The sequence below is a fragment of the Papaver somniferum genome, chromosome 5, assembly GCF_003573695.1.
Source record: "Papaver somniferum cultivar HN1 chromosome 5, ASM357369v1, whole genome shotgun sequence".
In the NCBI taxonomy this organism is placed as follows: Eukaryota; Viridiplantae; Streptophyta; class Magnoliopsida; order Ranunculales; family Papaveraceae; genus Papaver; species Papaver somniferum.
The window spans coordinates 213,031,949-213,059,891 of NC_039362.1; the positions used below are offsets into that span (position 1 = coordinate 213,031,949).

The 27,943-nt window shown below is 39.1% G+C and overlaps 5 protein-coding genes across 5 annotated transcripts; 2 read left to right on the plus strand and 3 right to left on the minus strand.

The window, feature by feature from the left end:
* The first annotated feature begins 10,681 nt into the window (after positions 1-10,681).
* On the plus strand, positions 10,682-11,681 carry LOC113278571. The gene is made up of 2 exons (XM_026527381.1): positions 10,682-10,842; positions 10,922-11,681. Exon 2 carries the CDS (start codon positions 11,057-11,059, stop codon positions 11,552-11,554), a length of 498 nt encoding a protein of 165 aa, XP_026383166.1. The 5' UTR covers positions 10,682-10,842; positions 10,922-11,056; the 3' UTR covers positions 11,555-11,681.
* A 43-nt stretch (positions 11,682-11,724) lies between these two features.
* LOC113280731 lies at positions 11,725-12,267 on the minus strand. Its single transcript, XM_026529318.1, has one exon. The coding sequence runs from the start codon at positions 12,265-12,267 to the stop codon at positions 11,725-11,727; it is 543 nt and encodes a 180-aa protein (XP_026385103.1).
* Positions 12,268-13,332: 1,065 nt separating this feature from the next.
* LOC113278573 lies at positions 13,333-14,126 on the minus strand. Its single transcript, XM_026527382.1, has 2 exons — positions 13,916-14,126; positions 13,333-13,843 (listed from the first exon to the last, which is right to left on the minus strand). Exons 1-2 carry the CDS (start codon positions 14,102-14,104, stop codon positions 13,502-13,504), a joined length of 531 nt encoding a protein of 176 aa, XP_026383167.1. The 5' UTR covers positions 14,105-14,126; the 3' UTR covers positions 13,333-13,501.
* A 429-nt stretch (positions 14,127-14,555) lies between these two features.
* Positions 14,556-15,600, minus strand: LOC113280732 (protein MAINTENANCE OF MERISTEMS-like). The gene is made up of 2 exons (XM_026529319.1): positions 14,686-15,600; positions 14,556-14,573 (listed from the first exon to the last, which is right to left on the minus strand). The coding sequence occupies exons 1-2, from the start codon at positions 15,598-15,600 to the stop codon at positions 14,556-14,558; spliced, it is 933 nt and encodes a 310-aa protein (XP_026385104.1).
* Positions 15,601-22,407: 6,807 nt separating this feature from the next.
* LOC113280733 (F-box/LRR-repeat protein 12-like) lies at positions 22,408-27,832 on the plus strand. The gene is made up of 6 exons (XM_026529320.1): positions 22,408-22,513; positions 23,360-23,909; positions 24,712-24,787; positions 26,659-26,748; positions 26,889-26,968; positions 27,391-27,832. The coding sequence occupies exons 1-6, from the start codon at positions 22,408-22,410 to the stop codon at positions 27,830-27,832; spliced, it is 1,344 nt and encodes a 447-aa protein (XP_026385105.1).
* Positions 27,833-27,943: the final 111 nt, after the last annotated feature.

Genomic DNA, 27,943 nt, shown 5'->3' on the forward strand with positions numbered 1-27,943 from the left:
CAATATCTAACATAGGAACAGAATCCAACAGAGCATTAACTTGTTCAATGTTACTATTATCGTCGAAATCCAGGCTAAAATGGGATAAACAACTCTCCAATGTATTTTCCGATACGATGTTTGGTAATGACTCCTGAACTAAGGTTCCTATCATGTTCACCTCTTCAATACATGTGCTATCTAGCTCAGAATGTAGCTTGTTTACATTAAAAATATTCAGCTCAATAGTCATATTACCAAAAGATAGATTCATAATACCATTTCGACAGTTTATGATCGCATTAGACGTAGCTAAGAATGGGCGACCTAAAATCACAGGTATTTGGTTCTCTGGGTCGGGGACAGGTTGGGTATCTAGGACCACGAAATCCACTGGATAAATAAACTTGTCGACCTCAATAAGAACATCCTCGATCACACCACGAGGGATTTTAACGGACCTATCAGCTAACTGGAGTGTTATCTGGGTAGGTTTCATCTCACCAAGTCCTAGCTTAAGGTACACATGGTATGGCAGTAAGTTCACACTGGCTCCTAAGTCAAGCAACGCTTTCTCAACACGGTACTTACCTATTGTACAAGAAATGGTAGGGGACCCTGGGTCTTTATACTTAGGAGTAGTGGTATTCTGAATAATAGAACTCACATGACTAGCTATGAAGGCTTTCTTCTGGACACTGAGCTTACGCTTTCGCGTACACAAGTCCTTAAGGAACTTGGCATAAGAGGGAATCTGCCTAATTGCATCTAATAATGGAAGGTTGATATTAACCTGCTTAAAAACCTCCAATATATCATTAAAGTTGGACTCCCTCTTAGTCGGAACTAGCAGCTGGGGAAACGGGGCTCTGGGAACAAAGTGAGGCTCAACAGGACCCTCATTGGTCTCTTTGGAGACTCTATCAGTCTCCTCATTTTCTGGCTCAGCAGGGTGAACTACAGCATGTTCACTATCAGGCATGGCGACCTTGTTGTCAACTTTCTTTCCACTTAGGGTTGTGACAGCATTCACATGATTGTACGATTTCTCTCCTTTTGGGTTGGATCAGTATGACTAGGGAACCTTCCATCTTCTCTCTCACTTATAAACTTAGCTATTTGTCCTACTTGAAGTTCTAATTTGGCAAGACTCTGGGAATTATTCTTCAATTCTTGCCTAGTTTCTTGTTGAAAGCTCATGTGGTTCTTTTAGCATTTCATGGTTATTTGCTAACATAGTGAGAGTTCCTCTAAGGTAGAGATCTTTTTCTCGGAAGTGTTCTGAAACTGGGTTTGACCTGAAGAGTTCTTAAAACCAAAACCTGGGGGAGGCTGAGAATTGCTAGACTGGCCTTGACTCTGGCCCTTAGACCAAGAGAAATTAGGATGGTTTCTCCAACCAGGGTTGTAGGTTTCTGAGTATGGGTCAAACTTCTGACGGTTCTCAAACCTAGAGTTGTTATAGACAGCATGGGCTTGTTCTTCACTAACTGACCTTCCCAAAATGAATTATCGGGCTCTATTCCACAACTAGAGACTTGAGAGGCTCTATTAGGTTCAACAAGGGACCTATTTTTAGACTGACCCATTTCTAAAGCTTCTAACCTTCTGGAAAAGCAAACTTAGCATCTGACGCAAAACTCGTATCTACCATATTGGTGCTACTTCTATTGACCAAGAGTCTTTTAGGGGGTTCAACACAAGATTCCCACTGTTGGGATTTTTCAGCGATAGCTCCTAAGAAGGTAAAAGCATCATCAGCATTTTTACTAGTGAACTCACCAGCGCACATAGACTCAACCATGGCTTTGGTCGAATAGTCTAAACCATCATAAATAATCTGTACAAGTTTCATATTATCAAATCCATGGTGAGGACACTGAGATAGGAGATCATTGAATCGCTCTAAAAACCTATAAAGAGACTCTCCCTCTTGTTGCACACTAGCACTAATTTTCTGCCTAACAGCTGCAGTTTTATGCTTAGGGTAGAATTTCATATAGAAGGCAGCGATAAGTTCCTGCCATGTTTCTATGGATTCAGACGGTAGGTTGTTAAGCCAGGTCTTGGCTTTGTCTCTCAAAGAAAAGGGAAACATCTTAAGTTTCAAGACTTCATCGGTAAGGTCCTTTATCCTAATTGTCCCACAGATTTCCTCAAAGTCCCTAATATGAAAATAAGGGTTCTCATCATCTTTTCCTAAGAATATAGGGATCATTTGAAGAATACTAGGTTTTATCTCGAAATTAGCCGTAGTGGCTGGCAATTTAATGCATGAAGCTCGGTTGGTCCTAGTTGGGAACATGTAATCTTTCAAAGTTGCCATCGCTGGCACAACAGAAGTACTAGGGGTACTATCCTCACAAAGAGACAGATTCTCAAAACGAAGTTTCCAAAAACAGGGCTCTCCAAAGAAGAGTCTTCGAGCTCCCTGCTTAAATCAGAAGAACTACTAGGTTTTTCGCTAATCAATCGACCTAGAGTATCTCTTTTCCAAGCCCTATTAAAAAATCGGGCATACACTAAAAAGAATTCAAAAAGAAATAAAAATCCTAACAGGAAGGTTCTAGCAATCACACAGCAGGCTGACTCGACTTTACCACAGCAAACCTAAAGATTTCTAGCAAACAACAAGCATGATGGCTCCACTTAGATTGTTTCTAGACCAGCTTCTAATCCTTCGAAAGGGAATTCGTTACAATTTGAGCAAACCCCTCTGGAATCAATCCGAGTTAAAGCAAGTTGAATCGAGGCGAGGGAAGCTCAGTGGAGCTTTGATACCCAAAACCTCACCGATCCAATGCGGCGCAGTCACGCATTCAACTCGCAGTAACCGTCAAGAACTTCAAGGTGTGCTTAAAAGAGTAACCAATATTTTTCGAATGATTGTCCTGTTAAGCTCGATACCCTATAGGTCTCTTTCTAGTCCAAATTTTAGGCTTAGGTTCGCTTTAGGTTTCGTTTTCCTAAGGCGGGCAAGAAGGGAGCGGTGATGAAATCCGAACCCTTATCTTATATGGTCCAGTCCTTGCCCTTTACTAGGAATTTAAAAACAGTCCATATTCAAGTCCTCAGCATATATTCACCTTAAGGAGTCCAGTAACCCGCTTGCAGGAGATTCGCGGGTGTTTAGAATTTTACCTCCCGTACCAGACGGGCGAAGAACCGCTGAAGTCGACTCGGGCCACGACTCCTATCGTGTGCGAACCCGAGGGGCCGAGACGATATTGTAATCGTCGTCCTTCCCTGCAAACAGTTTATATTTAAGGGTACCCTTCCGTAGGGTTTAAAAATAAAAATAAAAATGTCCCAAAATTAATGTCCAAAGTCCATAAAAAAAAATACAAAAGAAAAGAAAGTCTAAAAAAAAAATTACAAAAATAAAAATGTCTCTCTTTTTTTTTCTCTCTTTTACAAAATAAAAAATCTTCTTCTTTCGCTCCTTTAGCTTTGCTTTTCGCTCCCAAACTTTAAGTAAATCACCACAAGCTTTGGCAAATTGTCTTCGCTCCAACTTCAAAAATCTGCAAGGAAAAAAAAAAACCAAAAACGTAAAGAAGAACAAAAATAATAAAAATCTAAAAAAAAATGCTAACTAAACACAGGTCCGCGTCGGCGGCGCCAAAAATTTGATGTTTTTTTCAAATAGTGATTGTAGTTGTAGTGGTAAACAGGGTCTTTTCAGACTTGTGAAGAAAACAATTTTTCTAGATTTAAATTAAACATGCAAATAAATAAAATAGTTCAAACCTTTAGAGAAAATACCAAGACTAGGATTCCACCATTGACCAATTAAATAGTAAATTCTAAATAATATTCATGCAATTCTATCTTTAAAAATAATTCTAATATTTGCCTCAAATATATTTTTGAAATAATAATTGTAATCACAAAGTATAAAACATCAAAAGTTTTTAAAACCCAGCATGCTTCATCAAAATAATTCACAGCTATTCAATAAAAACTAATATTTCAAATTCAATTCCATGCAAATAATCAAATAATAATATTGCAAATAAATAATAAAATTAGAATTATACCAATCAATATGGACCAATGGCTTCCTCCGTCGTCTCGGCTAATGGGTTTAGCTCCTCATCCCAAAGACACACTCACAAGATGAATTCATGGCTAAAATAGGTGTTTTTATTGATGAATATAAGATGAAACAGAAATTTGCAACGCTGTAGTGGTGTTACAGCGCCACTGTTACAAAGGGGTAAGTGCTTTTAAGACTGCTGTAAACGATAAGCCATTACTGCTGTAAAAGAACGACACTGGTATTGTTATTTAAGACTGCAAAAGAACGACTGCCTATGCGAGTCTGTTCTTCGTGTTCTTCAGGATCTTCAATGGCAGCAGCAGCAATATCTCCTGTAACTTCTTTGTTTCGGCTCTGAAATCTCTCCTATTTCTCTCTAAACTTTTATAACCCTTTTTATGACTTGAAACCACTCTTATATATCCCACAGACCCCAAATATCTCGTATAAATTCCGACTTTTTCTTTTCTTTTTCTTCTCTGCGCTGTTGAGAGAATAATCCCTTCTGTTGAGCTTTTTCACGTGCTGTTAGCTATAAAATAGCTACCAAACTCTTACCTAGACTTGAATAAGACCGTGTACATGTTAATCCATCGTCAAAGTCCTCCATAAATCTCTCAAAAATCTTTGAAAGTGCACAACAGGACACGTCTCTCTGTTTTAACTTTGATTGCTTCTCCCGGATATTCTAGCCCAATTAAGCCCATGAAATCATCCATACTAGAATTTTATATCCATATCATGTCCAGCCCAATCAATATCCGGTGTTTAATAAAACAGCTCCAACAATCGGATCAAAATTCAACAGCGATATGCATGGCCTTTCCCGCCAAAAACAAGTATTTGAAATTTGAAGAAGACCTCCCCCTATCCAGTTCTGGTGTCCCTTTAGCAGCTGCCTGGAAATGGGTCACCCTTAGTAATTAGGTTACCCCTTATCCAAAGTGAGAGTCCGTATAGTAATTTTCTCCCACGAGCGCAAAAACCACTTTCTTAGCCAATTTCGCCGCAAAAGCTTATTTCTCCGGAAATACCTACAGGGACATAAAAAGCCATAATAAGTACAAAAATGGGTACTAACACAATATACAATGGGGCTATATTAGACACATAAATGCGTCTATCAGGCGTGCGTTGTTTAGCAACCTTGGACGGCTAGGATTTGCATCTAGGATTGAAGGATGGTCGTTGATCGTCGCACGCCTTCGTTTTGGTAGCCGTATAGGGAAGGCTGGCATGGTATGACGCGGCAAGGTGGTTGGCATGCCATTGGCACATGTGGCATGGCATGCCTTGGCGCGGTTTGGCGTGCCAAAACTAGGGTTTTGGGCCAAAGGTTACATGCATTTTCTGGCGACCTTGGACAGCCAGGATTTGTATCTAGGATTGAAGGGTGGCCGTTGATCGTCGCACGTCTTCGTTTTGGTAGCCGCATAGGGAAGGCCGACATGGTATGGCGCGACAAGGTAGTTGGCATGCCATGGGCACGGTTTGGCGTGGCAAAATTCAGCTCCCTAATGGAGGGTGCCGTCCTTATATTCCCCCCGACTTCTCCTTCAAGGAGGTGTACCCCTACCAGGTTAGGGTGGGATCCTCCCATCAAGTAATGCAACAATCAGTTGTTTTCGCGGCCTTTTATCCCTCCACCAATATGTTTTATGGTTACAAGACCGGACCCTAAGTGAGGTTTCTTCGGACCGAGTGCATCACAGTCAAGACTTGTCAAGAATGGTCAGGTACGCTCCAGACGCTCCATGAACTCTTGACTCAACCGTGTATCTCGACGCCTTGATCGAGTTTCTGCACTCCTTAGTAGAGAGCTTCTTACCTTACTCTTTCAACTAAGGCGCTCTACCAGATGGGCTTTTTCGTTTTTCTCACCCCAAATCTCCATGACTCAAGCTCCAGGATCGGTCTAATGTTGAAGTTTGGCATAAAGGAAGTATCACATGATGTAAAAATAATATGCTTCAAGTGAGATTCGAACACGCGTTCTAATACTTTTTTGGTACATCCTCAACCAACTGCTTCAGCTAGTCTGTGCGAAAGAAACCAAAAAAGTGTGAAAAATCATGAGCTTAGTGAGAATTGACCACGCGAAATCTAACTCATACTCCTAGTCACTGACGTGCAAGTTTCTGTTTGTGATGGTGCGGCTAGATTCGCTCAAGTTATTTTCATGTTATCGCTCTTAGTATAATCTCTTCCACTTCCTTTTTCTTCTCCCGTTGCTTGTTTCTTCATGAATTCCCTTGCTCGTTGTACTGACTTTGGGTAGCTTTTCTTTGAGCTGAATTATCGAACACTTCTTCCCAGGATTGCACATGTATTCTGGAATATTCCCTTTGTGTTCGTGAATACCTCTGTATGCGGCATAACTTTTTTTTAGCTCTATGCATTTCTTGCTTTGTTGGAGATCTAGATTTGTTGTTTCGACGTCATCTGTTCCTCGGTTTTGATTCCCTGAGTCTTTTTCCTTGCTTGCAACAATGATCTACTGCTCTGAAGCTATTCCCGGCTGGTATCTCGTTTCCTTCGAAGTAGCTGCTATCGTACTGTGTGTTGAACTCGAATTGTCTTGTGCGAATATATCGCATCATCCAGTTCTGTTCCTCGATCAATGTAGCCCTCGTCTGTTTATAGATACGATCTCTGATGACTTCTCATTAGTAATTTGGTCACGGATGGAACTTGAATCCTTCGCATAAGTATGCTCCAATATCTCTTTTCCTTCCGCACGTAGTGCTGATTACCTTTAGATTGAATTCCTCCTCGTGCTAGGGCTTGCAATCATCTCTTCCTTAGCTACATGTTAGGTTAATCTCCTTCCTGTCTATAAACTGGAGAGTTAGATAGGAAAATGTTATGCTAATTTTGCTGGAGTTCCATCCAATATCTTCGCGCTGCTGTTTCTGCGTAGCCTTTACTCTTCTTTTCCAAATTTGTTCTCCTGTTTATACTTGTGCGTTTTCTTCGCGCTAGTTATTGATGACGATTCCTTCGCCTGCACCTGTATATTACCTCACCTGTAGAATTACATAATAAAATAGCATTTTAGTGCCTTTTGTTTGTTTCTACCAGCTGGAATTTTTCCCTTTGTCTTCGCACGGAGCAAGTCTTTCTTTTCTTCCTATCTTTTCTTTTTTTTTGATCAGCAGAAAAAAAAATATATATATATATATATTTTGATAAAAGAATAAAGAATACACAAGAAAGAAAACCATCCATAGTGACCTGTAAGCAAGTCACAGTGCAGTCCAGTCCGGTACAAATCTTCATTCTCTAAATATATCTTCGCCTATCTTTTGGTCGAGGCTTTACTTCATGTCGATTTGTACGGTGCTAAATATATCTTCGCCTGCACATCCGGAGAAGTAAAGGTTAATCTTGAGTCATATCATTCTTTCGCCCCGTGTAGCTGAAGTGATCCACGTAAGCGTTTCCTTGCGTTTGGCTGTTTACATATATGAAGCTTGTCTTTGTCTGTTTTGTCAATCTCTCATCTCATCGTGCTTGCTGTTATTATCTTCGTACAGCATGAACTCTGTTCCCTTTTTTGATTAATGACACTGCAAGCAATCAATCCTTTTAGTGAGATGATAATTATTAGTAAAATTCATAAATCGATTTGTGATACTAAAAATCAAAATAATTGATGAAATACACTTGATGATTTCAAAAAGGTACGTCTTGTGGGCGTGATGTTTTACGCGCACAACATTTGGTTGATGTCATGAGTGGTGCTGCAGCTGCGATGACGGATAAATTACTATTTTCGATTATTGGAGTAGTAAATCTTTGGTTGGCCGGTAAATGCCCCAATAGCTTGGGCGAGTTCATTTCTAGTGCTCCTCTGACTCCATTACTTAAACCAGGGGGTGGTATTAGGCCAATTGCGGTTGGCACGGTTTGGCGAAGACTGGTTTCCAAGGTTGCTGCTTTTTCAGTCGGAAGGAGATGACTTCTTATTTAGGCGACTATCAATTTGGTGTTGGTGTACCGGTCGATGGGGAGAGTATTTTACATGCTGTAAATTGCTTGCTGGAGTTGAAAGGCCACTCAGATAAAATGTCAATGCTGCTTGTTGATTTTTCCAATGCTTTCAACATGGTAAGCAGATCTCATCTCATCAAAGAGGTTCGTCTTCACTGTCTAGGTATTTCTCGCTGGGTAGAATTTTGTTATTTGAGACTTTCTAAACTCTATTATGACCAATATATCTTGTCATCTGCACTCGGGGTTCAGCAGGGGGACCCGCTTGGTCCCTTGCTGTTTGCATTGACTCTTCATCCTCTTGTGAAGACTATTGCTTCTCGCTGTACACTTGATTTACACGCTTGGTACCTTGATGACGGTACCATTATTGGGGATACTATGGAGGTAGCCAAGGCCTTGAGTATAATATAAGATGAAGGACCTAGCAGGGGGTTACACCGTAATGTTTGAAAAACCAAAGTCTTTTGGCCATCTATTGATCCTAGAAGTACACTTGATGATGTATTCCACTCTGACATTGGTAGGCCTTCTAATGGCATTAACCTTTTGGGCGGACCTGTGAGTTTGGATTCGAACTTCATTAGTGATATGATGTTGACTAGGGTGAATATGACTGTTCAACCGAAGTATGCAATCAAAAAACTCAAGGATCCTCAGAGTGAGATGTTATTACTTCGCAATTGCACTGGTGTGTCTCGTTTATATTTTGCATTGCGTACTACCAATCCAGCAGCCTTGCAACCTGCCACTGATCTTTTTGACGATCATCTTTTTAAGTATTTAAGACTCTTAATCACTGGAGACGGTGCTAGGTTTGGTCCTTTACATCAGAGATTGGATACTTTGCCTATCAAAGATGGTTTCCTTGGCATCGACACCATGGCGGACACCCATACCTATTGTTTCCTTGCCTCTCAGAATATGACTGCTTCAGTTCAGAAGACGATTCTGGGTAGTTTATTCTCAACAAACAAAGGCTCTGCTTATCAGTTGGCTCTTCAGAACTTTATCCAGGTATGTGGATTACCTCCTTCTTACCGTGTCGATGATACTGCCCTCCCTTCCATGCACTCCCTGGCAGTCACTTATTTTGATGCTGTTAAGAAGAAAATCCTGGACCAATTCTCTATGTATGCAAGAGATTCTATTTTGTGGCAGTGTAACCGTATCAAGCACGCTCAAGATTATTTATTAGTTGTACCAATCAGTGGGATTAATCAGTGTATCGGTCCTAGACAGTTTCAGGACGTGCTTTGTTATCATTTTGGTATCCCACTGTTTGTTGAGAATGCCTTATGCACTAGTTGTAACAAATCTATGGATATCTTTGGTGACCATGCGCTTCATTGTGCTAAAGATGTTGGAAGTAAGTTTCGACATGATCTTGTCCGTGATATTGTTGTTGATATTTGTTACAAAGATAGTGTACCTGCTCGCAAGGAAGTTTCTCTTGGTATTCTTTCGGATGAAGATAAAGACTTGAGGCCTGCAGATATTCTTGTTTTCAACTGGGAAAACGGTAAAGATGTTTGTATGGATGCCACTGGTGTCTCGCCCTTTACTGGTGATGATATACGTTCTTTTGTCCCAGGGAAAGCTATTTCTAGACAAGTGTACTTCACTTGGTTATGGTTTGGGAGTCCTGGCTTTCTCTACTTTGGGAGAACTCGGTGCAGATACTTTATGTTTCTTTAAACGTCTTAAGAGCAACCACAGTCATGACCAAATTTGGGGACTATACCCAAATTTGGTCCCAAATTCAGCCGCAGTGGTACTGACTAAAACCATATTTAGTCCAGTTAATTAGGGTTTGCGACCAAATGTGGTCGCCAACCGAGACTAAAATGATTATAGTGGGACGGAAGTATAGTGGGCGTATGATTTCAGACGGAAGTATAGTGGACGCTCCACATCGGGCGTACTTATAAATAACGTATGATAATGGGGCGGATGTATATAGAGCGTTTGAGTTAGGCGTTATTATAAACACCGCCGGGCCATACGTAGATAAAACCTACGCCCCATAGCAGACGCAGTTATTAAAAACGCCTGGTTTGGACGCAGTTACTACAAGCGCCTGCTCCGGGCGCATGTATTATGACCGTATGCAGGAGACGGACGTATTATTAACGTCTGTGTGAGACGCATGTTTTATGGGCGTATGAGTGAGACGCATGTTTTATGGGCGTATGAGTGAGGCGCATATATTACGACCGTATGGAGTGGGCGCATGTTTTAGAAGCGTCTGGGATGGGCGCATATATTAGGACCGTCTGGAGTGGGCGCATGTTATACGAGCGTCTGGGACGGACGCTCGTATTATGAGCGTTTGTTCGGAGCGCATGTATTACGAGCGTCCGTTACCAGGCGCATGTATTACGTCGCGCCAACGGTTATTTTTGGAATTCTGATTTTGGTTTTCTGATTTTCCGACCGTTTGATAGATTGCAACGGCTCTTTCGTATATCTATATATAGCATTTGACAAACTTATTTCTGCATAATCTTATCATTTATAATTTCTATTTCAAGAAATATAGAAATGGCACCACGAGGTCCCAATTTTACAACAGAAGAAGATACAATGATATGTAGAATCCATTTAGCCATATCTCAAGATTCTGCTACCGGAACCGATCAACCAAAAGAGTATTATGGAGTCGGATCAAAGATAAGTTGGAAGAAGCCCTGCCTTGTAAACCAAAACGTACTTGGACTTCTATCCAGAGTCGATTTCAGGGAATCAGTAGACAGGTTTCACTTTATTCTGCAAAAGTGTTGGAAGTTGATGGTGAATATCATAGCGGATGGAATGAAGTCTCGAGGGTAAGTAATCGTCAATTTTTGCACCCTTAATAATTATATACATGTAATTGGAACTGATGAGTATTGAAAATAATAACAGGTTGAAGAGATAAGAAAGCGATTCAAAGAAAGTAATGGTAACCAAAAATTTAAGCACGAAGAGTGCTACGAAATTCTAAAAGATAGTATCAAATATTCAGGACGGTCGACGTTTGTGTTTGATTCAGGCCAAGAAATGGAAGATTCTCAGAGTGGTGAGGAAAACGCTGATATTGAGGAAACAATTCCAGGCGAGTCCAGTGATGATCTAGATATTGGAGATATAGAGAACACACGTAAGCGTCAGTTGGGGAAGAAAGCATCGAAACAACTAAAGAAAACAGGGAGAGCAAAATCCAATGCCCAGGAGGAAATGCTAGAGGATATAATTAAGGAGCAGCAAAGTTTCAATGAACATTACAAAGCACAATCACTAATGAAGATGGGACAGAGACAAGCTGAGTTTGAAGCAATACAAGCTAAGTCTGCGGCAAAGTTTGCGGCGATACAAGCTAAGTCTGCGGCAAAGTTTGCGGCGAAACAAGCTAGGCAAGAAAAACTCGATTTAAAGAAAGAAGCGGACGATGACTTGGCCATAATGTTGAAGGATGTCTCTACATTGGACACTGTAACAAGAGAGTACTTCGAACTTCGAAAGATGGAAATACTACAACGCAAAAGAAACCAATCTTAAAGCATGACCGAATTAGTTGAACCTTAATATTTATCATTAATAAAAAAATTAGTGAGTTTTAGTCAATTTTAGTGAATTTTAATTTTTATATGATAAATAGTACATTAGTAAGCAACGTTACAACATATTTTCCGATGAAGAAATACGATACAACATATTTCCATCCCAACTTAATAATTATCTCCAAAATTTGACCATATGTGTTCGATTAAATCTTGACGCAAGCGAAAATGTGTTTCTTTATTGTGTATAGCATGACGCCGATGTGCAGCTCTCATTCTGGAAAGTTCCTCAGTACCTACCCTCGATATATTCACCGGTGCCGACCTGCTACGTGAGTCATATTCATGTGGCCAATCACCGGGAAGACGCTCATCCTCCACTATCATATTATGTAAAATAATAACCGTTTTCATTATATAGGCAAGCACATCCGGGTTCCACATTCGTGCAGGTTGTTTGACAATGGCAAATTGTTGTTGCAGTACACCAAATCCACGCTCTACATCTTTCCGTGCTCCCTCTTGCATCGATGAAAATTTATATTTTTTCGGTGTATCTGGTTGTTTAATGGCCATCACAATAGTAGCAATCTGTGGATAAATGCCATCACCGAGATAATATCCCATATCATATGCATGCCCGTTTACTTCAAAGTTCACCGGTGGTGTTTTCCCGTTGATAAGTTTTCGAAAAATATAAGAACGATTCATTACATTAATATCATTGCAGGAGCCGGGCATACCAAAAAACGCATGCCAAAACCAGAGATCATGTGACACCACTGCCTCTAGCACAATACTTTCACTCCCTTTATACGCGGTGTATACTCCTGATTCTGCTGACGGACATCTATCCCATTTCCAATGCATACAATCCACGCTCCCCAGCATCCCAGGAAATCCCCTGTCTTTGTTTTCTTTCAGCAACAGTTCAACATCACCCGCAGTTGGTGAGCGTAAATATTCTTTCCCATATAATACCACAATCGTCTTGCAAAACCGACGGGTTGCTTCTAAAACGGTGGTTTCTCCAATGCGTAAATACTCATCTATTGCATCTGCTGCACATCCATAAGCTAACATTCGGATTGCTGCAGTTACTTTCTGATGAGGGGATAATCCAAGAATGCCACAAGCATCTTTTTTTGAGCAAAATAAGGATTTCTAGACACCACATCTGCCAATATTCGGTTGAACAATTCTCGCCGCATTCTGAATCTCCTACGAAATATGTTAGCTGGGTAGGTGGGGTTGTCAGAAAAGTAGTCATTCCAGAGAAGTATATCTCCGGCTTCACGATTTCTTGGTATTTTTATACGAGTATGAGACCATGTCATACTTGTAATGGCAGTTCCCAAACTAACTGCTAGATTATTTCGGCTCAATGCAACCGCATCTTCATCTGATGAGTAAAAGCTGTTATCAGAGATCGCAGAAGAAGAAGTAGAAGAAAATTCGGAGTCCGAAGAAGAAGAAGATTCAGCGTTATTGTCACAGTATTCCATTGGAATGTATAGTTTGAGAAGTGATTGGGAGAGTTCGAAGAAGAAGAATATTTGCAGTGTTGGTTTGTATTCACCGAGATATGTAGTATTGGTTTTATAGACACATGATAGACACTTATGGCATTGCAGATTGAAAATGCGAGTGAAAAGAATTGACACTGCAAAGACTAAGACTATAGCTAAAAAGAAGCGACACTGACCGATTGAAAATGAAGGCTTAAAAAGAAATAACACTAATTAAACTACAAGTACCGAAACGGAGGCTGAAAAGAAATCAACATGTCAGAATGAAAATGGAGTCTGAAAATGGAGGCTAAAAAGTAACCCTATATAGAGATAACATACGCACTTTGTAGGAGTATCCAAAGTGGAGGCTAAAAAGTACATATCCAAAGTGGAGGCTAAAAAGTACATATCCAAAGTGGAGGCTAAAAAGTTACTTATTCATCAGTAGGAGTATGCGATGGTGTTTGCCGTGGTGGGATAAACGTCATTCTCGGATGGGGGTTAACAGACGACATTGTTGATGCTTGACTCACTGGAGCCCACACCGCTGGTGGGATAGTTTCAGAAAAACTGCCGAATCCAATAGGGGGACGCGGCGTTTGTTGCATACGGAATTGCATCTGATCCTCCAGGTAATTGTTACGAGCTGCAAGGCCTCGTATTACTTCATCTTTTGCCTTTAAACGTATCATCCTGTCTTCCGTTTCATATAATACAAACTCGCGAAACGCACGATTAAAATCGGCATGTTCTTGAACTAGATTATAAGCTTCAGGCTGTCGATATCAAAAAAATAATTAAGAAATGAGATTACCATATATTTTAATATAATGACGGGATGTACTTACGTATGATAATTGTTGTGGTGGTGGAATAGGTACATGCTGAGCAGGTCGTTGAATAAGGTGTTTAACACGGTCACCATCAACCCCGTGTAATTCAACTACCCAATCGACTTTGGTCACGAATTGATGGAAGTTAGTTACATGTCGCCAATATCGCAGATACATATTATATGAAACAGCTTTCACAAACATATTTGCATCTACCCATCCAGCTTCTTTCACATGTTTTGCTTTCTCATGACTGACCTCGCCAATTTTAAATGGTGGATTTCTAGGAATTCCAAAAGTAGGATGATTTTGCCTCCAAGATCGTTCTCCTAGGTACCACATATTCTGTCAAATTACCAGTAATCAGAGAAAATAAGTTCTTCAACTGAGGATAAAATGATAACTTTGAAGTAATAATGTTCATATAAAAACAAAGTACTAACTGACCTTGCCAATCCAAGTAAATATAACCCTTTTGTTTGAAAGCTCCACAGCCCTGCGACCAACATCAGAGTCAAGAACACCAATGGCGGATTCCCACGGTCTCCATGTCACGATGTCTGCAGTCAACTGATTAAGAGCATTCCTACAGTGAACAATATCGATAGTCTTTTTCTTCGCTTTCCACCGGGAAGTTCTTGGCCATTTTTCTTCACTAGTTGGGTCGCACGGTCTACATATGCCCAGATATTCATATCCCCAAAACTACTCCATCATAACCAACCAAATAAATCAACTGCCAAAAAATATACATTTAAATGAAATAAAAATAAATAATAATTTACCTCTAATATTTGGAACGGCCCAGATAATGACTTCTGTCCCCTACCAGATGCGTTGAGTGCCACATACAATTTTGCAAAAGCAGGACCACCCCAGTCATACATATCAACTGCATTTAGATCCTCAAAAGCAGCTAACCAAGCCGCATCAATGTAGTTCTTTGCATTGGAAAAGAAAAAATTTCCCAAAACATACATAAAAAAGGCCCTCGCCACTTTTTCTGCTAGTTTGTCATCCAAATTAGCTGCAACCAAGATATCTTCTTTGAAATACGTAGTCAAAAATTTAATTGTGATTGCATCTGAAATCCACTGTGCCGGGGGGCGTTTTTTTCCAGAGATTGGGGGATCTTCATAATCTAAGGGTTCTTCTATTTCTGGAAAAACATGCTCACGGACATAATCAAATTTGTACTTGACTGGGTTATACGGAACATCATCCCCAATTCCAATACTCAATCCTGTCAACACTACCCAATCAAGCGGCGTGAATCCCATTTCACCAAAAGGGAAGTGAAAAGTATGCGTTGTATCCCACCAACGTTCAACAAGATAATCAATCACTGGGTGTGATGCTTCTCCTATTTCCATGGCTAATAAACGTCCCCATCCTGCCTTGTCGATAATGTATTTAATTTTTGGACTATGTTTTGTTATCTCCTTATAATAAACAATGACCGAAAAGAGTGAACCACGATGTTGGTACCTGAATTTTGGATCGCTTGAATATGTAATATCTGTAGAAGCGTGTTTGTCACTATCTTCCAGGCAATTGTAGTTATCTAGGGATACCACGGACGGTGTTGTTTCATCTTCGCTATCTTCATCGAACCCGGTATCTGGAACTTCCAAATCTCCAACATTAGGGTCTATTTCAGGCTCCATTGGACCTTTACCTTTGCGTTTCTTATTATTCATCTTTTTTCCTTGTGCAAATCTCGACGTTATTCTGCTCAACATCTGAGCACGATATAAATACAAGTTAGTAATTGTTTTTTCTGAGTTTACAGCATCCATAAAATGTTCTATTCTATATTATAGAAGATCAAATTTTACAGTATAGAAAATCCAAAAAATTTACAGTAAATAAACCCCAAGATTATATTTTATTTACTTACAGTATAGAAGATCAAAAAAATTTACAGAAAAAATCTAGACACCGTCTTTATAATACAACTGTTTAACATTTTGTATCTCCCCTTTGTGAGCAACACAGTGAACTTAGTCTATCAGTAAAATTATTCTATCAGTGAAGATCAACAACAACATTTTGTATCTCCCCTTTGTATTCTATCAGTAAAATTATTCATACATAATCAAACAAACAAATTATTCATATTCTATCACTCAAATCATTCTATACATAATCAAACATAATCAAACAAAGAACAGTAACAGTAACCTCATGTTATATGGTTAATGAAATCAAACAAACACGGTTATGCTTAATGAAATCAACATGCAATCCACTCATTCCACCCAAAAACAGCCTAATTAATCATACCTTTAATCTTCAATCCAACCAAAAACAAATTACCCAAAAACAAATCATACCTTTAATCTTCAATCAAATTTCCCCGCACCCAATTAACGAATAAGATTACTCGTTTCTTTCGCAAGAACTCGTTTCCCCGCACCCAATCAAATTTCCGTCACATTCGATTTAGGTTTTGCCCTAGATTTTTCGTCTGTTTTCGTCTTTTTTTTTTTCTTCTGTAAACTGTTTATGTAAAAGGAGGAGGAGAAGAAGAGATAATGACGTCTATATCCAGACGGATTTTCCGTGCACGCCTCACTCAGACGCACGTATTACAATCGCTTGATTCAGACGCATGTATTACAGACGTCCCACTCAGACGCTCGTATTACAACCGTCCCTCTCACACGAACGTATTACAAACGTCCCACATAGACGCAGGTATTACAAACGTTCCACTCAGACGCTTCTTCTATAAACGTCTCACCCAGACGCATAATCCATTAACGCCCGAAACATACGCATAATCCATTAACGCCCGAAACATACGCACTTTATATCTCCGTACGAGTGATACGCACTTTTCATCTCCGTCCCAGTAGACGCACTTTCCATCGCCGTCCCATATCCGGCGTTAGTTATACTTGCGCCTCAATCAAGCGGGCATTATACCTCCGTTTCATTCAAACGCATAATAAAAATCCGCTTCATCAACAGACGTGAGTATAAGTTACGTCTGGCATCGGGCGTTAGTGTAAGTTACGCTTCACCAAATTTGGTGTTATCCCACTGCGCTTGGGTCACCCAAAATACCAAAAATTTTTGGTTTTTAGTCTGGCTTTTGGTATTTGGTCCGTTTCATGACTGTGGTTGCTCTAAGAATTGTCTTGTTAATAATGACGCTAGTAGTGGTTTTGGTAGTTTTATTTTCCATAGACTAGACATTGCTATCCAAAAAGGGGTTGGTGCCCAGCTTGTTGCTAGGTTGCCAACCACTAACTCTGTATAATTTGTTGTCATTCCATCTTTCTTGAAAGTAATAAATAGGGTTTTTAAAAATAAATAATTTTTTTTATCAATTGATGAAATCCGTTTTAACTTTGTTTTCAGAAAAGAAAGGACATCTGTTTTGATAATCAATCGGAGACTTGAGCATTTGATGCTTTCGAAATCTATTAAAAGAGTTTGATCAACATAACTTATTGATTATAAATTCATGGTTGATAACGATTTTGGGTCCCATTTTTGTACGAAAATTGGATCAAAGAATAAAATTTAGTTTGATGAAAAATTCTCTGAAATATTTGTTTAAAATTTCTAGATCTAAATAATTGAACACATAATCACAAAGATGAGGAAGAGATTTCTCCTTTTGAACAAATTTTTGACGTAGTTCGGTTGGATTTCTTGGATATTTCTTCAACTCTTCTTCTGTTCTTTTAATGCCTTCTGTTCTCTGTTCTTTTGTTAGGATCTTGGTTTTACTCTTCTTCTGTTCTTTCAAATTTTGTTTTTAGTTCAAAATTTGTTTCTTCGTTGAAATTACTTCAAACCATCATGCACAAGTTCAGCCCCTCCCTGTTTTTAGCGCCAAAATGTAGTTGCAGGAAATCCTACAAGTAACATCCCCCTTAATATTTTCCATAGATCTAAACGTATTTATCATAAAAAGAAGGTAAAAGTGTTAAAATTGTAAAGATGGACACAAGGATTTTTACATGGTTATATCATTGTGATCTACATCCATGGTTCTTCACTATGATTGTTGGGATTACATGAATGTTACATTTAGAATCCCCATTAATGAATATTTGGAGCTCTCTAGATTTAGTTTTTGGGGAAGAAGATGATAAAGAAAATAAAATCTCTCTCTCCAAAATGTGTCTCCTCCAAAATATGTCTCTCCCTTTCTCTTTATATAGGTGTTTACATAGTGGATGACAGCTAATATGTAGTGGAGTACAACTGATAAAACCCTTATTTTCGGATCTGGCATGCGTTATTCTCACACACTCATATTGGATCTTCTCGCACGTACTCATATTACGTCTTCTCATGCTCGTGCAACATCTTCTCATGCTCGTGCTACGTTCTCTCGCGCGTTAAGGAAATGAATAAATCTCGTGCACTAACAAAATGGGTTGTGGATATTTTGCCCCTACACGGGGATATTTTGTCCAGAGGGGATTGAAGCAATTATTAGTGGCGTGGGACTTAAACGTCTAGGTCTCTCAGCAAGTTATAAATTGCCCGAGGGTGGTCAAGGTTTCAGAAGGATCTATTAAGACCAAAGCTGTTAGGACAAAAACGAAAGGTTGCTCTTCATTGAAGGAGCTGCAATAACTCGTTAAGAGTTATGTTATACGGGGTCGCAAGCTTTGTATGATTACACGTGGACGATGTCAATGATTGTAGTAACTCTGCTCTTGAGATTTGACGCGTACTAATGTGCCATCTCAAAGATATCAATTTTAAAGTGCGGTTCAATACGTAACTGCTGTCTTTCAGCGTGTATGAAGCCTAAAAGTTTCCGGCGCGACACACAGCAAGAAATTATTTCCTCTTTAATCAATTGTGTTTTTTTGTTTTTTGAGATGTTCGGCGACACTTTGTTGTTAAATTATATATCCTAAGGTCAGTTTGATATTCAAACAAATTTCAGGCCGTGTTTAGTTTGTGTTTGTCTATTCAGTCTTTACATAGAAATTCTGGTCTGCAATTTTAGTTTAAATTGTTTAACAATAACTAGTAAAATAGACATGACAATAACTTTGAGATTTGGAGCTCAACGACATTAACTAAGTCTCCTGCCTTGCGAAGAGTAGAATCTTATTATGTCCTAAAATCAGTTTGTTTTAAGGTTGAAAAACAGGATTTCCTTTTAATTAGTTTGCTATTTTGGATATAGCAGATAGGTGTTGAACCTGTTGATTACCGTCTAATTGATTAATTCCCATTTCCACCGTCGTTCTATTTTCAAATTAAATTTCCTGTCCTCTCAAAAGATAAAAGAAATGCACTTTTCGGCACACAATCTAATAGAGTAATACACAACACACGATATCATTATGGCATTGATTATTACATGATTAATAAGGGTACATGCATAAGATATGCATGTAAACTTATGCCTATGCATGGACACCCTCCCATGCGTTCGGTCTCACATGTTTATTGTAGTGCATCATTATATTCTAGTACATCGAAATCAAACCAACATACATATTAACGCAGTCAAAATGCTACAATGCCAACAACATCTTAACTTGTGGTCACCAGAGAGACATTGGTGACTCAATTTCAAATATCGCATATCTCACCTTCACAGTTGTAATCGTCTTCACGATCCTCGGAGTAGTTGTAATCTTTCAATTCTTCGTAGTTCCCACAGTCTTTGCAGTATGAGCAATCCTTGCAGTTTTGACATTCTTTGCATTTCTGGCAGTCCTTGTCATCCTTACATTTCTTGCAGTCTTTGTCGTCCTTATAGTCGTTGCAGGATTTACAATCCTTGCAGTTCTTGCAATCCTGGCAGTAAGAACAGTCTTTGCATTTCTGACAATCATAGCACTTCTTGCAATCTTTGTCACCCTCATAGTTTTTGCATTCATTACAATCCTTGCACTTTTGGCAGTCTTTGCAGTATGAGCAATCCTTGCAGCTTTGGCACTCTTTGCATTTCTGGCAGTCTTTGTCATCCTTACATTTTTTGCAGTCTTTGTCGTCCTTGTAGTCATTGCAATCTTTACAATCCTTGCAGTTCTGGCAGTCTTTGCAGTATGAACAATCCTTGCAGCTTTGGCAGTCTTTGCATTTCTTGCAGTCTTTATCGTCCTTATAGTTTCCACAATCTTTACAATCCGTGCAGTATTTGCTACCTTTGCAGTCCGAACAATCCTTGCAGTTTCGGCATGCGTTGCATTTCTGGCAGTCTTTGTCATCCTTACATTTTTTGCAGTCTTTATCGTCCTTATAGACGTTGCAGTATTTACAATCCATGCAGTTCATGCAGTCCTCGCAGTCCTTGCAGTATGAACAGTCTTTGCATTTCTGGCAGTCTTTGCACTTCTTGCAATCTTTGTCGTCCTTATAGTTTTTGCAGTCATTACAATCCTTGCAGTTTTGGCAGTCCTTGCAGTATGAGCAATCCTTGCAGCTTTGGCACTCTTTGCATTTCTGGCAGTCTTTGTCGTCCTTGCATTTTTTACAGTCTTTGTCGTCCTGATAATCATTGCAGTCTTTACAATCCTTGCAGTTTTGGCAATCTTTGCAGTATGAACAATCCTTGCAGCTTTGGCAGTCTTTGCATTTCTTGCAGTCTTTGTCGTCCTTGTAGTTTTCGCAGTCTTTACAATCCTTGCAGTTTTCGCAGTCCTTGCAATCGCCACCATCATAACTTTCTAGGTAATCATAGCCATGGTAATAAATATTCAGCACCTCGGTGAACTTTTCTGAGAAAGTTCTTGGAGAATATTTCTCGAAGCCATCGGCGGAAAGACAGAAAGACAGAGCTACTACCGATAAAGCTAAGAAACAGACAACTGAAATCTTCATCGTCACTCGCTCTCTCTTACTCAGGCTTACAACTCATGTGAAGGTTATTGATTTGTGTGCTCTAATTGCTATAGACCTCCGCCTTTATATAGGAAAAACGTATATCCAAGAGAAGAAGTGGTATCAATGAAATGAAAAGAGAGAGTTAAAGTACTAACTTCCAACTATGTACCAATATTGAGTTTCTTTGTTCTGACCATTATGGGTGTAAATTTAGATATACCAATTCTCTAAGACTCTAACTTTTCTATTGGTAGGTAAAAAAATAAATTTTCACCAAATTAATGAACTAACCCGAAAGAATAACTCACAGACTTTTTTGCACCCAGCAATCGAATTTAGTTAAGATCACATTTAATAAGAAGCAAATCAAAAATTAGAACAAAGACCAAATTCGGCAGTGGTTGTTTGTATGCAAATTAATTAATGCAATTGCAAGACCACACAACTAATAAGGGGAAAAGAAACTTAAGTACCATTGATCTCAAGCAAAGACACAATTCCGGAAAATGACACAGGAGGAAGAGTCATGAGTGGTCAAATATCGATATCAGTGGTCACCATCAAATTGAGTTGATCAGTTCCAAAGAGACCTGGTTAGTTTTCTTGAAGCGATGATCCAATGGATCCTACTCAAAAAGTATTAACCAGAATCTGAAGTCTCATTCTGAAATATTATTTCATGGATCCAATGGATCCTACTCAAAAAAGTAATAACCACAATTTGAAGTCTCAAAAAGTATTAAATATTGTTTAATGGATCCAATGGATCCTACTCAAAAAGTATTAACCAGAATCTGAAGTCTCATCGTTACGCTAAATATTATTTCATGCTGAAAAAATGTTTAAAAATCACACTACCAATGACACTACTGAGGTTTGTTCGTGTCCGGAAAAATTCTTTAATTTCTTTTCATGTGGATAGAGATCTATCTGGGTACATCTGAAATATATAAAATCCTTGTGCAAGATTAGTTAGGACTTGGGTCTTAGGTGGAGTTAGTCTGGGATTTTTTTTTCTTCTTGTTTTCTTCTTCCGATGGGGCTCTTAGGTAATTTTTTATTTTTTGGTGTTGTTGATGGACTTCGGATGGTGACTACAATGGTGCAGAAAGTTTTACAAATTAACATACAAGAACTTATAGGGAATCAATCTGTAATTAAAGCCTCAATATTATACTCACTATTATACAAGAACTTCTAGTTTTTACTGCCATTATAGCCTCACTGTTATACTCCTTCCTTCTTGATCACCGTTTATAATTTCGACGTATACTGTATACATGCATTCTCTGGTGTTATTATTTTTTTGTCCCACACAAATAAAAAACCCTTGGAGTATTTATACACTTCGTGTAGGCAAGCAGTTTTGAACCTTAAAATTGTGTACAGGGAATAGCATAGTGGAATAGTGGAACAGCATCACACCCACAAAGGGAATTGCATGTCTTTCTAATTTGTGGTGGGTTTATGTTTGTGCTGGTAAATTCTATCAAATCTGTCTCTTGCAAAAACTAAACCATCTATAAGGATACAAACTTAGGGGACTTGTTAGAAATCAGGAGAAGATCAACTGAATAAATTCAAACATGCAATCCCTTGTTCTCCGCCGGGCGCCTGTCTATATCAAATGCACAGTCCCTTAACTAAACTGGGTCATGCAATAGTAATCGACGGGTACAAGCAAAAAAATAATGGATCCGTTCTGTATTAGGGTTTACAACTTCTTTAAGAATATACACAAGGTGACATGGGCCGCTCATCCAACATCTGCAATCCCTATTGCGCCAGAAGCCAAAGGTATTAGTACTTCATCCGTCTTCAGTTTTGCAATTATGGGTCATCTTGCAGCTATCCTTTGATTTTGGTATTTTGGGTTGCAGTATGGAGAAAAAAATTATGGTTCGCTTACGATGTTCAGTGATGAGTTTGTTTTCCAATGACAAGCACAAACAAGGGTCAGGTAAGAATCGTAAGATCCATCCTTCAAAAGCAATACAAAAAGGTGTAAATAATAATCGTGATGATGACCGCCCGTGCAAAACCCTCAGAAACTCGTCAGATATCACAAACCTGCCTGTTGGCTCTCTAACTCTTGTATTTAGGTGCCTAAAAACTAGAAACTCATCGGATATCACAAACCTTCCTGTTGATTGTCTAACTCTTGTATTTAGGTACCTAAAAACTAGAGACGATCGTGTATCATTTGGATTAACTTGCCGCCAATGGCTTCAGATAATGAAGACTCTCTAACTCTTGTATTTAGGTGCCGATAATGAAGACTCTTTATTTTACCGCGGGTGTCCGTCTTTTCTTAAGGATTCAAAAATTAGTCCCGAAGGCATTTCCGTAATTGTCTGTAAGTTGTTGATTCGATTCCAACACCTCAAATATTTGTCTCTAACAAGGTGCCCTAAGATAAATTTTGTCATATCGAAGTCACAATTCTTTAGCTCTCAAGTTCTAAGTCTGCATTTAGATTATTGCTCTGAGTATTCAGATATCGAATTCTCCTTAATATTTTCTTGGTTCCCTCTGAGTATTGACCCACTCATATTACCGATAAAGGTTTGTACGCCCTATCAGCATGTTGTTTATCGTTAGAGACAATTGACCTCAGAGACTGTCACTAAATTACTGATGCAGGATTAAGTTTTCTCATACAAAACTGCCGTAAATTGGGTACTCTTTATTTGAACTTCTGCAGCAGTATAACAGGTATTGGCTTTCTCGGGTGTGCACATGCCTTAAAACATCTTGAAGCAGCAGGGTGCAAACTTACACCACAGGGGATTAACGCGATTGTTAGTGGTGGTGGGCTTGAATATTTAAGTCTCTCAACGCCTTATGAATTGGCCAAGGCTGGAGAAGGATCTATCAATACCGAAGCGGTTATGACAATTTCGATAGGTTGTCCTTTATTAAAGAAACTGGACCTTACAAATTCTATGGATGTACAACTAGAAGGATGGGAAGCTATTGGACGGAATTGCAAAGAGTTGGAATCCCTTTACATTTATGGGTGCAATAAGTTATGTGATATCGGGTTGCAAGCTTTGTCTAACGGGTGTGACAAGCTTAGGACCGTATCAGTGGACACTAAGAATAGTTGTAGCACTGATGCTCTCTGGCTTTTTAAGCATAAAGTAGAAACTGGATGTGATGGCTTATCATGCCGGACATGCAGATTGCACTGGTACATAACTTAGAAGGTTGTAGTGCAACACACTGCCAAATTTATTTCGTTATTTCTTTAATCAATTGATGTTTTTTTTTATATATATATTAAATTGTGTCCTTTATGACTCTCTTGAGTATATGCAATAACTTTTAGATTCTTTGTTCGAAGATATGTGTTTATTTACTTGGTGAAAGAATGTGATATTATAAAGTTTAAACTCGAGCGAGAATGCGAGATGTGGCATTGTGGCTTCTCAAATGCAGAATAATTAAATTCATCGTGAAGTTTCTGAACAAATGTATGTCATATCACTGTTCTTAGCTTGAATAAATCAACAGTGAATATATGTCACTTGTTTGCGGGTGGAGTTGTTGCATGTGGCTTGTCTTCGACCTTCTAATTTTTAAAACTGGCCGTATTTGAACTCGGAATACATCGAATCATTTAAAACTGGTTGTATTTTATCTGGGTCTGGTGGATCCAACTCAAATAAAGAAGCACATCAAAGGATTTAAACTTGTTAACAATTTCTAAGGTCAAAATTGCTAGCTAATTGACGTGAAGGAATATTCCTACTACAGAACTCGACCATGAACACACACTAGATTAGCGTTCATGTGAAAGGACAATAATTCCACATCGCTATAAATCGATTGGCCGCTCCACTCATTGTCAATTGATTTTGGATTGGATGCCCGTAAAATTTAACATGGTATCAGAGCCAAGCCCCAGACCCAGACCTGCGTATGCTGGTTGTAGACCGAATTAGAGGCCGAAGTGTTTAACCAATTTTGTCACTTGTACACCCGGGGTGTAGGCCAGTGACGATACCGGCCGAGGTGTTACCCCCTGATTTAGTCACTCACCCGTGTACACTTGTTACCGATGGACTGGTAACTCGTACGTAGGTCCACGTGTGAGGCCCAGTGACTGGCCTTACACGTGAGGGGGCGTGTGAAAGGACAATAGTCCCACATCGTTATAATCCGCTTAATTAACTTAAAATATAATATGGAAGGGCCGCTCCACTCATTGCCAATTAGTTTTGAGTTGGATGCTCGCAGACTTTAACATAGTATCAAAGCTAGGCCCGTACGCGAGGTGCAGGCCTGATTTTGGCCGTGACCGAATTTGTCACATGTGCACTCGTGCCCGAATGACTGGTCACTCGTATGACCTGTACGTGGGGTGGACCGTGACCGAATGTCACCTGCACACCCATGACCCACATGTGCGTAGGTCCACGTGTTAGGCCGAATGACTGGCCTTACACGTGAGGGAGGGTGTGAAAGGACAATAGTCCCACATCACTAGTTTCCGCATGCATAATTAATTTAAAATATAATATGAAAGGGACGCTCCACTCGTTGCCAATTGATTTTGAGTTGGATGCCCGCGAACTTTAACAGTTCATGAGCACACTTTGAATTGGAACTCTCACACCAGAGCCATGAGGAGTGAGGACTCGAAGCTTGAGGAGCTTGGTAGCTGTCATGTCCCTTGTTATAAGGGCATCCTGGGTATAGTTAGTAATTAGCTAGAGTATGGGTTTGGCATGTGTGTTATAACATTGCGCTAATAAATAAAGAGTCTCTCTTTCAGTTTATCGAATAGAATCTTTGTGTTTGTTTTACCCTCATTTGAGGTTTTATCCTTCCAATCTTACTGTGTAGATCCTGTAGATTGATCCCGATTACTCATTTGTAGTATAAATCACTACAAGCACCTAATATCATGAACTCTCTCTCTTGTAAAATCTCAACAGGACCACAGCCGTTATAGTTAATCTCTAGCTTCTACTGTCGCTCGGATTAAAGTGTGGTCGGGCCACATGTATTTTGTATGTGGCTCCTCTTAATATTTTGACACATAATCTGATTAAAAACCTTCTCCCTTTAAATCTTTGGATTTCCCTTTTTAAGAAAAGATATGTAGTTAAGACAAAAAAAAGAAAGATAATAACATTGTTTTGGAGAAAAAAAAATCTGCATGTCATTACATATGAAGTATATGGCCCAACCACACCGTAGCCGCACCGTTCTACTGCCTGTATAGCCTCACTATTATTTGAACCACCTTATTGATCGCAGATGTGTTTTTATTTACTTTTTTGTCAAAATCCAAACCAATTTTTGCCTTATCCAAACAAAAAACCGTTGGCCTCTTATATTTTTTTTTGTCGACAAGGAGTTTTGATTTTTCGTTTCTTTTTGTTGATCATTAAAACTATAATATAAATTAATGTAAGAAAAATCTATTAACAGTTTTATTGTGTTTCTATTTTTGGTGTGTTCATATTGGTGTGTTCATATTTCTGCGGGTAAATTCTAAAAAATCTGTCTCTGGCAAAAACAAAATCATCTTATGAGAAAAAAAAAAGATCTTACTAAAAATCAACATAATAAGTTCAAACATGTATCCACAGAGCCTCTCTGTCTATTTGAAATAAGACAGTCCCTTAACTATACTGGGACATGAAATACCATTCAACCGAGTACAAAACATCGAAACCCAAACCCAAAAAACCGTTTAGGGTTGGATTTCAGTACTTCTTTAAGAACACAAAAACTCACAAGAGCCCCTTGGAAACCTCCAACCTCAGCAATCTTTTTAAATCCCTAAATTGCGTCAGAAGCCAAAGGTATTATCACCTCTTTTTGTCTTTTTATTTCTTTCTCCGTTCTTGCAATTTATTGGTCTTGTTACAGCTAACCTTTGATTTTGATATGATATAAGCTTATGGTATTTCGCTTTGAATACACAGGCAAGAATTATGTTTCTCTTTGCTCCTGTCACTGTCATGCGTTGCTTAGTGATGAGTTTGTTTCCGATGATAAGTACAAACAAGGCTCAGGTAAGATCCAAACTTCCAAAGCAATTCAAGAAGGGGCCAACAATAATAGTACTGTTAACGATCGCTTGTTCGAAAGAAATAGATGGAATATCACAAACCTCCCTGTTGACTGCCTAACTCTTGTATTTATGTGCCTACAGACTAAAGACGATCGTATTTCCTTTGGATTAACTTGTCGTCAATGGCTTCATATTCAGAACAATAATCAAGATTCTTCATGGTACGGCCGGTCTGCGCCTTTTCATAGGTATCCAAAAATTAGTCCTCAAAGCTTTTCTATAGTTCTTGGTAACTTGCTGTTGCGATTCAAACATCTCAAACATTTGTCTCTAAGAAGATGCCCTAAAGATAACGGATTATGTTACATCAAAGTCACAGTTATTTAGCTCCAAAGTTCAAAGTCTGGACTTAGATTACTGCTCCGATACCGAATTATCATTAATATTTTCGTGGTTCCCTCGTTTGACATGTATGGTTTGCAATCTACTCATATTACTGATGAAGGTTCATATGACCTAGCAAAATGTTGTTCATCATTAATGCAGTTGATCTCAGAGATTGTCAGTCCATCACCGATTCAGGAAAAAGTTTTCTCATACAAAATTGCCGCAGACTGGGTTCACTTCATATAAACTCTTGCAGCAGTATAACCGGTATTGGCTTTCTAGGGTGTGCACGGACCTTAACGCATCTTGAAGCAAGCGGATGCAAACTTACACCAGAGGGGATTAATGCAATTGTTAGTGGCGGTGGGCTTGAATATCTAAGTCTCGCAACACCTTATAAATTGGCCAAGGCTGGAGAAGGATCTATCAATACCGAAGCAGTTATAACGATTTCGAAAGGTTGTCCTTTTTTAAAGAAACTGGACCTAACATGTTGTAAGGATGTAGAACTAGAAGGATGGGAGGCTATCGGTCGGAATTGCAAGAATTTGGAAACTATTCACGTATTTGGGTGCAAGAAGTTATGTGATATTGGGTTGCAGGCTTTGTGTGATGGGTGCGACAAGCTTAGGACCATATTAAGAGACCATGAGAACAGTTGTATCTTTTTTGTTCCTGAGTTCATTTTAAGCAGATAAAAAACCCGATGTGATGCGTCATCCCAATGATATTCAAGCCAATCTTATCATGCCTGTTGGAACAAAGGAGAATATTTGGTTTCTCTATTTATGATTGGCTTACACTGTAAG

Bases quoted from the DNA above. Each gene is read 5' to 3' on its own strand.
- LOC113280732 (XM_026529319.1), bottom strand. From the start codon at position 15,600: ATGAATAATAAGAAACGCAAAGGTAAAGGTCCAATGGAGCCTGAAATA.
- LOC113278571 (XM_026527381.1), top strand. From the start codon at position 11,057: ATGGAAGATTCTCAGAGTGGTGAGGAAAACGCTGATATTGAGGAAACA.
- LOC113280733 (XM_026529320.1), top strand. From the start codon at position 22,408: ATGGATCCGTTCTGTATTAGGGTTTACAACTTCTTTAAGAATATACAC. The intron at 24,788-26,658 runs GTAACTCGTACG...TTGAATACACAG, and splicing joins CACTTGTTACCGATGGACTG to GCAAGAATTATGTTTCTCTT. The intron at 26,969-27,390 runs GTACGGCCGGTC...AAACTCTTGCAG, and splicing joins AATAATCAAGATTCTTCATG to CAGTATAACCGGTATTGGCT.
- LOC113280731 (XM_026529318.1), bottom strand. From the start codon at position 12,267: ATGAATCGTTCTTATATTTTTCGAAAACTTATCAACGGGAAAACACCA.
- LOC113278573 (XM_026527382.1), bottom strand. From the start codon at position 14,104: ATGTTTGTGAAAGCTGTTTCATATAATATGTATCTGCGATATTGGCGA. The intron at 13,844-13,915 runs GTAAGTACATCC...TGATATCGACAG, and splicing joins CACCACAACAATTATCATAC to CCTGAAGCTTATAATCTAGT.